Source organism: Styela clava, chromosome 9 (genome assembly GCF_964204865.1).
Source record: "Styela clava chromosome 9, kaStyClav1.hap1.2, whole genome shotgun sequence".
In the NCBI taxonomy this organism is placed as follows: Eukaryota; Metazoa; Chordata; class Ascidiacea; order Stolidobranchia; family Styelidae; genus Styela; species Styela clava.
This window is the reverse complement of record NC_135258.1, coordinates 20894784-20909932: the sequence shown is the minus strand read 5'-3', so window position 1 is coordinate 20909932 and position 15149 is coordinate 20894784. Positions and strand designations below refer to the sequence as shown.

The 15149-nt window shown below is 35.9% G+C and overlaps 1 protein-coding gene and 1 long non-coding RNA gene across 2 annotated transcripts; both read right to left on the bottom strand.

The window, feature by feature from the left end:
- Positions 1 to 1755: 1755 nt before the first annotated feature.
- On the bottom strand, positions 1756 to 2852 carry LOC144427414 (uncharacterized). Its single transcript, XM_078116601.1, has 4 exons — positions 2741 to 2852; positions 2401 to 2679; positions 2110 to 2247; positions 1756 to 1999 (listed from the first exon to the last, which is right to left on the bottom strand). The coding sequence occupies exons 1-4, from the start codon at positions 2850 to 2852 to the stop codon at positions 1845 to 1847; spliced, it is 684 nt and encodes a 227-aa protein (XP_077972727.1). The 3' UTR covers positions 1756 to 1844.
- A 5091-nt stretch (positions 2853 to 7943) lies between these two features.
- LOC144427344 (uncharacterized) lies at positions 7944 to 9299 on the bottom strand. The gene is made up of 2 exons (XR_013477910.1): positions 8851 to 9299; positions 7944 to 8775 (listed from the first exon to the last, which is right to left on the bottom strand). It is a non-coding gene; the product is annotated as an uncharacterized LOC144427344 (long non-coding RNA).
- Between the last annotated feature and the right edge of the window lie 5850 nt (positions 9300 to 15149).

The following is a 15149-nucleotide window of genomic DNA, read 5'->3' as shown; positions in this document are numbered from 1 at the left end:
TTTTGGCATAATATTTTCACCACAATTGTGACTGCAAGTTACCTAAAGAGATTTTTGGCATTGGCTTGCTCGACAATAGGTTAGTATTAATTGTAAAATCGCTTATGTATGACATTGCAGGTAAAGTATCGTTTGAGCAGTCCAGAGGATTATTTAAAATGAGCAAATGCATGTGACACCACAATGCCATTTTCCGCGCATACGCATAAAGATGCTGAATGTAACATTCCATAGAATTCTATTTAGGCAATCATTGCCCATCATTGCCCTTACCTCCACATTTTCCGATACCCTTTGGGATTGTACCAACCATGATTCAAAGGTAATAAACGAGAAAAAATCAATCGGTTTGCAATGTATGCCCTAGCTGTCACTGTAAATTTGCATGTTTGAACATCGTTCCGCAAGATCATTCACTCCTCAACCCATAACGGCAAAAGGACACATGTTGTTTGTGGTGCACCTTGTGACTTAGTGACTGTTATGTCTAACGACCCTCGATTCCAATGCAACCATTTTTTTCATTGTAAGCATTTTATTGCCAAAACGAAACGGACAGTAAGCAAATTTATTAAAAAATTCAAGTAAGCGAGTAGACCTCGTCAAACAATTTAACTTGTCAACGGAATTCGCATACAGAGAGATGGAAAAAATATTGACACAGGTCCGATGTTTGGACATTATTTTACAGAAATACTATAAAATGAAATTACAAATTTATTAATAAAAATAAGTAAGCGAGTAGAACTCGTCACACATAAGTTAATTCGTCAACGAAATTCGCATACAAAGATATGGAAAAAAATTATTGACACAGGTCCAATATTTGGACATGATTTTACAGAAATACTATAAAATGAAATTACAAATTTATTAATAAAAATAAGTAAGCAAGTAGAACTCGTCACACATAAGTTAATTCGTCAACAAAATTCGCATACAAAGATATGGAAAAAAATTAGTGACACAGGTCCGATGTTTGGACATGATTTTACAGAAATACTATAAAATGAAATTACAAATTTATTAATAAAAATAAGTAAGCGAGTAGAACTCGTCACACATAAGTTAATTCGTCAACGAAATTCGCATACAAAGATATGAAAAAAAATTACTGACACAGGTCCGATGTTTGGACATGATTTTACAAAAATATTATAAAACTAAATTAAGAAATGTTACATAATCGATATAATTTAAGTATTCCACCGGAACATGATATAATAGAGAAGTGGTTTTCAAACGATGGGGGTGGGGAATTGGCGGTCTTTGACAATTTTTGAGGGGGGTATAAAGCTTAATTGAATAAATATGTGAGATTTGAATTTGCCCGCCTTATTTTGAATATATATGTTCCATCCACACATGCTGTAAATAAAACATACATACGCCTTACTATCTGTTATTCATAACTTATTTTAGCTACAATTATTTTTAAGGTGGGTTGCAAAACTTGAAAATTCTAAAAAGGGGGCTCATCTTAAAAATTTTGAGAACCACTATCATGGAGTGTAAAACGCTTTTTTGTTTTCAGTCATGATACTTGTTTTTCACAACTATCGAAGAGGGTTTTATTCACAGAAAGCTAAGTTCAACAAAAATTATGATGAATGTATATTTATGAAATTAAATAGGCCTACATAAACCTCCCCCTCGAATAATCCATTCTGTAATTCTACTGGCAGTTCCAAAATTATATTAGCATTTTAATTAAGTTAATGCCGTCAGTATTTTAATTAGAATAAATGTATTTGCTCAATATTGTATTTTGAGCAAAGAAATCTGTTTTTGATGCAATCTAATGCTGTCAGCTGTTTTTCTGATAAATTTGCTGCCACTGATGTCTAATTTAAATTTGCAAGCCTTTTCCCAAAGTCCTTTCTGAATTTCTTTCTCTCATTAAATAGCTTTGCATGAATTATTCTCAATTTACTTTTCCTGTCTTTAACGCCTGACAGTATATTCTCCTTTTGGAGAAATTCTTCAATGTCTTTGTAACCTGCATAGCAATTTAGAACGCATTAGTCTGAGAATAATGTAAACTGCTCAAGTCCTCGAACAAACTTTCTATTTTCTGACTGATATTAACAGACAAAAAGTAAACTTTACCTGGTAAGCTACCGGTATTATTTTCACCAGAAGTGTCTTCAATACAAGACTTGAAATGAGTTAACAAAGCTGCAGTGTCACTGCTTGACCATCTAACATATTGTCGTTTTCTGCGCTTAGTTGAAGTACTTGGCATATCTGAAACCAAATAAATGACACACTCATTAAATGATTTTCTACATGTTTAAGTTTTTAAATTTAGCCCCAACACCAAACTATTTACACTATTTAGCTTTTATACGTAGTTTCATATATTAGTGCACTTTTCAATACTTGGATAGAAATACTTACCATGACACATCTCAAATTCAGTATTCAATCCCAATCCTGATGGCATACTGCCATCTTCAACACCCGGCGTTTGTGATACTGCAGATGATTCTCCTTCTACACTATTTCCTTCTTCTAAATTTTCAACACCCGGCGTTTGTGATACTGTAGATGATTCTCCTTCTACACTATTTTCTTCTTCTGAATCTTCAACACCCGGCGTTTGTGATACTGCAGATGATTCTCCTTCTACACTATTTCCTTCTTCTAAATCTCCTGTTATGTCTGGCTTTTCCGTCCCTGAATTAAAAAGGTTCATCAATACCAACCCATGATTATAATAACATACCAAATTTCTCACCTTCGACTTGCATGCCATCCAATGATGCAAAGTAACTCCCAACTTTCGTAACCTCTTGTATACCGAGTGGACACTGGTATACATTCTTATTGATATCTTCTGTGTGTCCCATGTGCTTAAAAAACACTAGGCGTTGATCTTCCGGTATTCCAAGCTGGCATATAAAGTTGAAGCTCGATGGCGCATTGATGTGGCTGTGATATGTGAATCTACTCCAGCAGCATCAACTACATTTTTCACACTATGCCATCCGCTACAATGATCTAGGGATTGTTTTGTGCTTGGGAAAAGGAACATGTTTTAATTATTGATGTCAGAATCCTTTCGAATTTCGGAGTTTGCAAGCATATCTAATGCTGAATCACAATCGGGTGGCACCAAAACAGGTACCATACGGTTGGTGCCTTTTCCTCCTTGGTACATTATTTTAAATGTACTAAGAAGTTTTTTCTCAGCGTCATTAACATATTTGAGAGTCAATCCATTTCTCCGTTTTGGCATCACACCAATCGCTCATTTGGAGTCTACATGGCTCACCCCCTCGTCGAGCATTAAAAAGAGTGAGTCTAGAGACTGTGAGGTCCCGAATAAATACAAATGTTTCTGGCCAAAAAAAATCATACTGATTATTCACAATCTGTTGCAATTTATCTACAGTGTAGTTTCGTATTTTTTTCACAGCGTCTTCGTCTGGTAATTTAACAGGATCTCTTTGCTTATGGTTGCGGTTTTGCAGCAGTAAATACTCAGCATCGCTAAATATGCTGATCCATTTTAGTTCAAGTACGTCAACAAACTTGTCGATTAAATCTGCGCTAGAATCATCATCACCAATTAAATAACTTCCCTTGACGACCTTCGCAGACAATTTGAGCAAATTTCCTACACTCACTTCAAGACCAGCCTTAACTCTTTGAACTCTGACGGCTCTGAGCGAAGTTACTCGCTCACCCTGAAGGTTCGCGGCGCGGTATTGGTAGAACAATAAAATAAGTCTAAATACTGGCTATTTGGCACGCTTATAACTTTTTACCAATTATAGGTAGCACGTTGTGTGACATTTCAATCGAAAGGAAATTTTATCGTGCATTCGGAATGTATTTTCCATTTTGAAATACATTTTGTCAAAATTAATAAAATTGATCCTAACCTAACAGTCATTTTTCTGCATGTATGTGAGTTTTGGCTTGAAATTTTGTTAGTTTGGTGCAAAATATACTGCCAGTATTTGATGTTCATAAAGAGTTTTTTATAAGCTTTTTGTTGATAATCGAATTACTATTGTGGCTGCCATATAACCAATTTTATATTTAAATATTTAATTGTGTATCATTGTGTCGGGTGAACAACTTCGATAAGCGGCCATGACGCACTGATTACGCAGCTACGCAAAAGCCGATCACGTGATTACCGTCATGAAGATGTTGATAAGTACGTTCGAAACGTATTGCGTGGCAAAATGCGCAAGATAACTTTCACGACGACGTTTTCAGCGGGACATCAGTCGCCGATTTTCGATATGATATTAACCCTGTATGGATTGAAGTACCGAAGTCGAGTAATGCGTGCAGTAATAGCGAAGTGAAGGGAAGTTAATATCGTCAATAAAATTTCACGTGGAAAATGTCTTATTCGCCCATAAGTATTTATTCAAATATCAACCAAAATAAGTACTTGCCTGCTCTGCAGATCAAAATATCTGATGGTACGAATGTTAGGCGAAGCAAGTGGATGGATCAATATCTGAGAGCACTAATAATGCAGAAAGAGCAACTCTTTTTTCAACAAGATCATATGCGTCGCCAGAACTAGATACCCCACCGCAAAACGCCAGTTCTAATAATAGATGCGTCGTATGCAGCAAAATTTACATTATTGCCAAAAAACCAATCCAGCTGCTAAAGACAAAGCGTTGCTGAAAAGATGCGAGACAGTATATAAGTACAAATACTGTAATGAGTACCTATGTATAGGTAACGAAACCAACAACCATTGGTATAACTGGCACAACAAAGTGCAATATTGGATTTAGTCTGCATAATATTTTCATGTTCTTCATTGTTCCGGGCACAACAAAGTGCAATATTCAATTTAAAAATTTTAGCAAGCAGTCTTTTGTGTACATACATTTTTCATGGTTTTATTGTTCCGTTATCCGCTAATAAAATCACAATCTTGTTCATATTGCGTATACGTAACCACAACTTAATGGGGCTTGAGCGGGCAGTCAAAGCGTAGTGCGAATTTTGAATGCGTAGCATCGGGTTAATTAATTACTTCCTGCGGACATTTAAATAATAACATCTTGACGTAACGTTATTGCGGATATCGTCACGTTTAGTTGCATTTGCGTAATATACGTAAAGTTGTGCGTGACGAGACGTTGCCTCTCTTCAATGAGAACATCAATTTGACGCAGCGTCGCTGTTAAATCTACAGATAATCTAATATATTTGGCCATAAAATTTGAATGGCTCATCGTAAAATCATTTTGGATACGTATATAAAAAGCTATTCAAATTCTCCACATATATTGTCGATTGAATATGTGGCTATTTAGGCAAGAAGTCGAAATTCTTTATATTAAATATTTGTTATCATACAATAATTTCATACGCACTTTCAAATTGCCAATTTTACTGAAACATCGTATATTAGAGCACCGATATTTACAACATAATTAGTCCCAATAACAAGCTTTCATGCAATATAAAATTTATTTAAATACTCTTTGTGGTTCTTGAGATAAGAGATCATAAAGTTGATTCCCTCCGACACGAAAAACAAGCCGGTAAACCGGCTTGCCGGGGCACAGAGCGTACTCAAACAAGCCGGTAAACCGGCTTGCCGGGTTCAAGCGGTTAAGTGTTCCATCTCCATGGGTTGTCATTGATTGTATAGCCTCTTCTAAAGCAGGGAAATTCTGCCTTCTGTTTTATCATTTGTAAAAGATATAAAATGGAAGTATAGATTAGCAAGTGTACGCATTTTACACATAACTGCCTTTCGAGATTCAGCCAGTTTGTCTTTTTTTCGCTTATGTTTATTGAACTGGCTTCTTCCAATTAGTTTAATTACATCATTTTCCTGACAGAATTTACTAATCCTATCACCGCTGAACCTCGATAGCAAATCAGTGAATTTCAACCCATCTGTATCATTATTAATCAATGTTGCAGCTAACCCCTTTGTTCCCTGTATACCATTTTTTTTTCCACAATTTTTTGAATGACTAAAAAAATATCTTCTGCGCACAAAAGCTTTACACTGAGTACATATTTTGACTCCATCTTCCATCTGGCCTCTCTCACACAATAAGGGTTTTCTTTCCTCCAACATCTTCATATTATGCCCAAACATACCATCCTTTCGCATTTTCTCAAATTCAAAGGCTTGTAAATGTTTTGGCAAAGACATTGCCAATTTTACCCTTTCTTCATGTTTATGACGCATTCTCAAATGAAGTGTTAACTGGCTTCGTAGTTTCCCACAATATAAGCAAGGACGCTTCGGCTTTTTTTTTTTTTTTTTTAAATTCTTCATTTCTGTGCTTACGGGATTTCCCTTTCCTTGATCTATCGGAAATGACCATTAGTAGATCATATGGCAAATTTGAAGATGTGGAAGACAGAGGCACAAATTCACTATCATAGTCACTGATAACAGCATCTTCAGTTTCTGAATCTTAACATGGAAACAAAAATTAAATTTATTCCAGAAAGGAATGAATTATTGAGGATTGATAAAATAAATACCGGTATCGTGTGAGTAGTGTCTGATCTGAACTGCATGTCGAACAGGAGTTTCTTGTTGACTATCTGAAGAGTGAAATATAAAAATTAACCCGTATGATTCAGTCAATTATAGATATAAACAGGATCAGTTTGTTAAATAATTTTGGCCGCATTCTTGCTGGCAATTATGAATGAACTTTTGAGTTGGGGTTGCACAAGACTAACTCCCTATCTTCTCTCTATACATTTATAAATGAAACTGATAATTGAAGGTTTGGCTTCAGCTATATTCCATCACACTATTAAGCAACTTTTGTATTGCAAATTTAAAAAAAATATATCAAATTCAACGAATTAAATCACTTTTGCAATAACTACACTCAAGATGTATATCAGGGGTGGCCAACCAGCCAGAAACGAAGAGCCTCATTTTCGTATTTTGATAACGCGAAGGGCCGCATTATAAACCGGAACATACATGAACATCAGATATACCTATATTCAGCTGTGCGGCAATGCTGGTTTATTTTATTAAATATCACTAACCAACATGATTATGACATAAATTTGAAAGCCATTTATTTTTATGCATGCTACTTAGTGGGAATTATGATATGTCGTTGTATCCAATCGAAGCAGTTCTTTTACATGGGTTTTCATCATAACAAATTAATGCTTTGATTTCACGTCTTCTATGGTAGAAAACACAGATTCGCAGACGTATGTTGATCCAAACATTGACAATACCATATGTGCGGCTCGTTTAACATTGGCGTATTTTTCCATGGGCATGCTTCTCACTAACTCAATGGCCTCTTCCCATAATTTAAAGCGCATTGCAGTTGGTCTTCCTCATCAAAATGTAGATTATCTTCAACTCGGTTGCAGCCTCATCTGAGGCTAGAAGGAATTTTAAACTAACCGTCTCAGAATTAAATGAGTCGTCGACGACATAAACTAATTTACCCAAACGCAAACAAATTTCTCGCAGAACTACGATTACGAGAGTGCGTCTCACAACAAAGAATTTAATTGTGACCTAATAAAGAACAATTGCATTTGTAAAGTGGATGAAAGCGTATCTTCAACGTTAAAAAAGAATGCACAATGACTCATAATGTGTTTAATCAAAAATTAAAAATCGTAGTTTGCAACTTATTTTTTCCATAAAATAACCAAGGCGAAAAGAGCCGCACGAGACCGGTTCGAGAGCCGCGGGTTGGACACTGCTGATGTATATAAAGCGATATTGTTATTCGAATGGTGGAAGTATTAACACTATATTATGTTATAAAAATTATAACCACCTTCAACTTCAAGTAGAGAGTCATCCATTTTCTGTCACGGGCAATACTGTAATAGTTGGAAATGTCCACACAAACAAATAAAACTAGTACTGATCTTACTCTGGAAATTGCGAAGCACAATGGAACAGTTATATTTATATAGGGTGACTTACCCACTTTGCGACCATCAACTTCATCGAATAAATTGATGCCGAAAAAATTAACGAATTGCGAAGATATTTCTCACGCTTTATTATCCACTTATCCCTCGTAGCTCTGCGAAATTACACTAAAATGTGGCTACAAACAAAAAAGTTACGACCGAAAACCCGACTGAAGGGAAAAAACGAACCATTTTTCCATGTCACCAACTACCTATTGTCCCTTTAAAAAAGCTTGAAAGTCCATACAAATATAAGAAATAACAAGATGAAACTTGGCAGATGGGTAGAGTTGTGTTTCTTTTAACCATCTTTAAAGTTTTGTGTTTCTACATTTAAAGGAGGGGGAATAGGGGAGTGCGCATTTCCGATAAGTCAATAATAGCTTTGTCGACCAATTTGCGACCACTGTGTTTTTGTCTGTTTGATTGCTGTGATGTGGTGCTTTGTTTATTATTTGACGAGTTTTATCCGAAATAACCGTGTTCTTAAAATATATGACGGTCAGAAATGCAATTAGAAGCCCATTTTTTTCACGAATGGCTGCGTATGCCTTAGTCTCGACGCAGCAGAAACGATATCAGGATGTGCAAGGCTTGAAATCCATGGCCGCACACTGGTCGTTAGGTTGCAAATACGTCTTCAGAGTGTTGTATTTTGGTGGTTTGTATAGCTTTAACCCCTGGTCGTAGAAAGTTAATTCGAGGTTTAGCATTTAGAAGAAATGCCAATTTCGGCGAAGATCTTGAGTTTGCATCTTTTCGTTCAGTGATTTGAATCTGGACGTAATAAACATAGCTGGTATATAGCACAGCGCCATGGCATGCTTGATCAGGTCTCTTGTTCCAGCGTCCCTAAAACAAAAACATGTTAATACAAAAGAAGTGAAAGATGTACAAAGACATATATAAGTATGGTTAACCACTCACTTGTCGTATAGGCGAGCCAAATTATTGTGACGCACATTCTTCATGATGGCCTGAGTGAAGTGATATCCATGCACGGAGATTAGATAAGGTACCAGATCGGTGATAATGAAGCCGCGCGCCGAGATTACTGCTCGGTTATCGCCGAGTTTAAAGCCTCATTATCGCCGGCCTGCCCCCCTACAAACGTAAATACTCATTAGCTGAGGTCGTTCTCATCACAGTTTTATACTGAAACGAGGACGACTAACGGTATATTAACTCCACAAGAACTACGCAAGAATTCAAGATGACTACTCCAAAAATGTGACGACAACGTTACCATGAAGCAGGAGGGACTCATCTGTGACGTCTGTCAAAATTGGTTTCATCGCAAGTGTTTTAATAATTCAGATGTGGCAATGACAAGGGAACAGTACAGCCTATTAAAAAAACAGGACGTAACGTTTGAGTGGAAGTACATGAAGTACCCGGACTGCTACCAGGCCCATGACACCCATCATAACTCCAACCCGATTGTTGTATCCCAGCAGATGGAACATAGCCGTCGGCTGGTAGACTACTCAGGTGGTGAGTTGGCTTACAACTAACATCAGTCAAATAAAATATGCTTTCTAGAGCATATTTATTTATTTTTCTCAACATTTGAGCACTAAAAATATCAAAAACGCATTTCTATAGACCTAAAACACCACCGTAGAAAATGCCAAAAGACGGACAACTCACCAGGCCTCTAGGTAGTCGAGTTGTCTCTGGTGAGTTGTCCGTGTAGTCGAGTTGTCCGTCAGCCATACAAGGCATGACACTAGGAAGACGTATTTGGGACCGAACGACCTTGAAAATCGTTTCTGCTGCGTCGAGACTAGTCATACGCAGCCATGCGTGAAAACTTGGGCTTCTGATTGCCTTTTTGACCGTCATATATTTTAAGAACACGGTTATTTCGAATAAAACTCGTCAAATTATAAACAAAGCACCGCATCGTAGCAATCTAACAGACAAAAACACGGTGGTTGGTTGCGCGCCCCCCTATTCCCCCTCCCTTAAATGTAAAAACGTTGTCTACGTCGCTTTTTGGATCTTGCCTTTTGGCCAATGTCACGAAGTAAACGAGGAAATCGATGACTGGGGAGAGGCCCATGCTTTTCTTATGACGGGGCAACGTGGAATTAAAGCCTCAAACCTCGAAGATTTAGTATTATATCGGGAAATTTTACGATAAATATGTTTATACGCTCGTATTTATAAACATTGATAAATAGAATTTATGTGGTCTATTTTAACAATTTTATAATGATGTATATTTGTCGCCACAATGTAGCAAAAACAACTACAGGAAAGATACCTAGGCTTAAATAATTTCGGCTTCTTTGCTCGAATATCAAATAAAACATTATTATGTGGTAGATTGTTGAGAATAAAGTTGAAATTTGTACTCTTTGCTGAAAGGATTTATAAAGAAAGTGAAACACAAAACTATGTGGGAAAAATGCAAAATGTTGCCCAAATGTTTTCAACGCCCAAATACAGCAAAATAACTTCGCGTTGCCGACCAAATAAAGAAACTAAAAATATATATATACAGTATTGTCCAGTTGAGCTTTTTTGCTCGAATTTCATAGCAAACATTACGTCGTAGATTGTTGAGAGTAAAGTTGAATTCCGGACTCTTTGCTGAAGGGATTCATAAAGAAAGTAAAGCACAAACTATTTGGGCGACAGAAAAATGTTGCCCAAATATTTTCGATGCCCAAATACAGCAAAATAACCCCGCGTTGTCGACCAAATAAAGGAACTAGGAATATATATATATATTGTCTAGTTGTTTAAATAAAACTATTATTATGCTACTCACTATATTTATTATCTCGCACAACAGAGCAACATAATAAAGTTATTATATATAAATAATTGTCATAAAATCCGGTTATTTTCCACCGACCTGCCAATGAGAATTTAGGGTACGTAACCAGCTGGCTATTCAAAACAGTGCCCATATATACTATCCCAGAATATTGAATTCACTATTACGAAGAAACTATCGCTAATGCGAAACCTGTTATGCCGCCTCGGAAGGTACTGCCTCGAATGCTGCTTATATTCCTGAAGCTCCCATAGTGAGGTAGTAAGATACCCAAGGTTAGACTTACCATAATTTCTTGGGCATAATCCGGGACAAACTCAAAACTATGAATGAAATAACTGGACGAAAGGCCGAAGGCCTGATCTTGGCAAATTTTTATTCCATATTTATATCTATAAGCTTTAATATTGCATAATTAGGTATTCTACTTAGATTGAAAAAAAATGTTATTACTTTATTTAAAGGAAAATGCACGTAAATTTAAGCAACACTAAGTCACAAATCAGACATTTGTTCTAATGCAGCAGTTGCTGTAGTTTCATTGAAGTCAATAGAATAATGACGCAATAAACGTCACTCATTATTCCCTAACTAAAAGATTTCTCAAGCTATGTGTGATATTTCACTCAACCTAATAAGCTAAACAAAACAAGATATTAAAATAAGACTCGACTTAAAGCAAAGTTATGCCTTTTGGGACGGAATTATTTCATAATTTTGCGTCAGGTTAGAGTTAATTTTGAAAATTTCACTAAAGTAAAATTCCGGGACATTTTGCTAACCGGGACGGGACACCGGGAAAGGCGTTTATTAAACCGGGACTGTCCCGGCCAAACCGGGACGTATGGTAGGTCTACCCAAGGTTATATCCAAAACTATGTCTTTGTATACCGTATTTTAGAGCGTTTGTACTACAAAGCGACATGTGTTCCATCTTTGCCAACCAAACCATCGACCTCTTTTCCAATACAAATGGAAAACCTATGTTATGCACGGTAAAGCGAGCACGATTCTTTCTACAAACTGAATTCATTATTAATTTGATGGATAAAATCAACCCTCCATCGTATCTGACAAAGCGGACTCAGACTATATATGACGTAATAAGTCCCGTCTGCAAGTTTGCAATTTTATTAAGGTGAAACTTACCATAACAGTGTACCAAGTTCCAGATAAGTTTCCGGTGAATTATTGGAATACAATACGATAGCGAAAAATTTTTTCTGTTAATCCTCTAATTCTGGCCAAAAGATAACCGGGTTAGAAAAGAGAAAATCATGATTTATTTTTGTAGCCACAATTTAGCAAAACTAGCAACACGGGTTATAGCTATGCCTAGAAACTGTCGGCAAAAAACAGAGTTTTTTTGCTCGAATTTCTTATCCAACATTATGTGGTGATGGTTGAGGGCAATGTTGAAAATGACGAAAAGTTTCAGACCTTTATCTTGAGGGATTCTTGGAGAAAATAAAGCCCAAACTATTTGGGCTACAGCATTATGTCGCCCCAAAATTCCCGTCGCCCAAATACAGCAAAAATAAACCCGTGTTGTCGACCAAATCGATAAAATAGAAATATATATATATATATATATTTAATCTCATTTTATCGTACAGCTATATGGTAAAAACATATTGACACATTTTCCGCATTAATAATAGTGTTTCTGGATACTAAGTACACAAGTTTTACGTATTGCCTCAAATATAAATGGGTCTCGTTTTGTATAATTTTGAAATATATTACACAAAAGGATATATTTAGTTACCTCAAATATCACAAAACGATATGCGCTCAATACGTTGCGGGCTATGAGAAACAGCGCCTTGTCTTCATTTATTTCTTAATTCACTATGGGTGAGGGGATATAAGGTAGAGTTTTTATGTAGGCCTATATCAAATCTTTCGAGTGCAAATTAATTAATTGTAAGTTGAATTAACTTTCAATTTCGTAGTTATCTAAAAACTACACTGTGAAGTCTGTATTGGGTTTATTGATGTAATATTTAGGTTAAGATTCCGATTGTAGATTCGTGTTTTGTAAATTCCAATTTCTGTATCTTTAATTACTGCAACTGTGATTTCAATGGGATGTTTATTTTATTTCCAATTTTAACCATTTAAGCATTCGCGTGTTCCTTGACAGTGCATTAAGCGTTGTATATACCGTTAAGAAAACCGTACATTTTGATCTTAAGACAACACGACCTACAATTCTTGCAAAAAAAGACCAAATGAGACAACAATAACTTATTGTTTTCTCTTTTGCTTTGTAGTGATAAATCAGCCAGCTCATTATAACATATCAAATAATATCTGGGTGCGGGTACTAAACTTCCATTCAAATGTTGGTAACGGCAGCTATGATAAAAGCATTTAAATTTTTTAATTATGTTGGGTACTAAAAATGGTTGAAAAATTCACTTTAAATTGCGAATCAAATAAACAAAGATAATAAAAAAAAATCCTAGAGATCATGTAATTTGTTGAACATTTTATGTCAGCAAAAAAAAAATTATTTAAAAATTTATCAAGCTAAAACATGCAAAAACCACCAAAAAACTTACTAAAACGTGCAAATAATTTATACATATCTACATTTAGTTAAAGATTTCAAACTCTTCAGAACGGAAAGGGTGCTTCCGCAAATGTAAGTGCTTCGAACATCGATAAGAATCTCAGAGCGAAATTCCTCAACTTTGGAAAATGCTCTTTGCTCACGAGATTCTGAAATACCGTTTTAAATTATATTCTTTTGTCACCGACACAACTTCCCGACATATCAAGCAAGCATTGTGGTATTCCCTTCCATGTCCAGTTAAAAACCTGTTTGAATTGGTCAGCTTTCTTTTCAAACTCATGTTTACACAATAACTTACAAATAACTGCAGACTGTTTGATTACAAAATGCGAGGGTAATTACTAAATTTTCTGACTTATAAGCATCATTTTTTGTAATAGGCTGTTTAGGCTGGTTGGAAAAAAAACACCCGGCAGGATTGTTATGCCATAACATTAATATATATATATTTAGTTGTCATGCATAAGTCAACCTAGGCTAATAGATTTTGCATTCGATTTTTATAGTTTTCTATGATGGCTATATTGTTAGCATATATGCCCCACCAAAATGATAGAAAGTCAGTTAACGATTTAGACTAGCCATGCACATCATTCAACTTTGCTAGTCATAACACTAGTCAATTCAGTGACATTAGTAATGTAACAATATGTCAAGGATTTTTTTGGTTATTTTTATGAATAGACAATACCAAATGCGATTTTTAATTACTCTCCAGCAAATTCGACGCGGGCCACATGTGGCCCGTGGGCCTGGGTTTGGACCACCCTGGTGTAGGGGCTAACTTGGCGATAAACCGACGACATAATTGTAAAAATTGAATCAAAAAATTTTTTGTTTTCTATTTTTAAAATTATTATTCCGGTAGCATGAGCAGCTGCAGAAAGCAACATTTTTCAATAGTTTCACAGCACAATGGGTATTTCAATGAAAAATACAAAAGATACAGAAAAAGGTGATTTGAAACAAGCCCAAAATAAACCCAGCTGGAAACGTTTCACCGTTCTCCCAGCTTTTGCAAATTATTCCAACCATTCAGATTCTAGAAAATATTGTTTGAATAGCGCTATTTAAAGAAATAAATTCGATGTCTGGTTTGAACAATGTTGCTCCAACAGAACCGAGACGAATGTATTTATATATATTTGGTATTTTTGCATATGAATTTCTCTGTAAGTTGTCCGTGTCTGCCGTTGAAGCGTCTTTTATTTACCTTGAAATGTACCATCCGCCGAACGACGTAGCCTACCACTTGCTAAATAGTTATCTTCATTTCTTATATTTCTTTGAGGGGCTGGCTCAGTTAGATATGCCGTAATTTTCTTTATAATGACGTGTTATACTTTTACATGCTCAATTCAATTCTTTATTTAGGTTAAAATCATATTTGTATTTATTTTATAAATACCGTTTTTGCTGGTCCAGGTTTACTGGCAAATGGGACCTCCTGAAGTATGCGCACCAAGATGGCGCACAACCTGAACTCAGGTTGTGTACCAGGTTAGGGTTCAAATTATGCGACATCTCGGTGCGCATACTTCGGGAGCGCCGGCAAATGTACCATTGGTAATCTAATAAAACTACATAAAAACATAGACAAGTTTACACAAATACAGATCGCATAATCGGACGCACTCACAGTAATAAAAAAGGTAGACAAAATAATCATTTCATTAACAAGTTCGTCGTAGTCTATCGCCTATAGTCCGGCAGATAGAGACCTTTTTGGCCCAAGTTTGATTTCAGACATAAAGTTTTTTTTATTTGTGATTATTCATCTTGGGGTCATTGCCCATCATTTCTACATGGGTGTGGAGTTTGCAGCCTTGAGCAATATTTTTACGGATCGATATATAT

What these genes read in the sequence shown, in the direction of transcription:
- LOC144427414 (XM_078116601.1), bottom strand. Translation starts at nt 2,852, where the DNA reads ATGGGACACACAGAAGATATCAATAAGAATGTATACCAGTGTCCACTC. An exon ending in TGAATTTGAGATGTGTCATG is followed by an intron (nt 2,248 to 2,400) that starts GTAAGTATTTCT and finishes ATTTGGTTTCAG; the next exon opens with ATATGCCAAGTACTTCAACT. An exon ending in TAATACCGGTAGCTTACCAG is followed by an intron (nt 2,000 to 2,109) that starts GTAAAGTTTACT and finishes ATTGCTATGCAG; the next exon opens with GTTACAAAGACATTGAAGAA.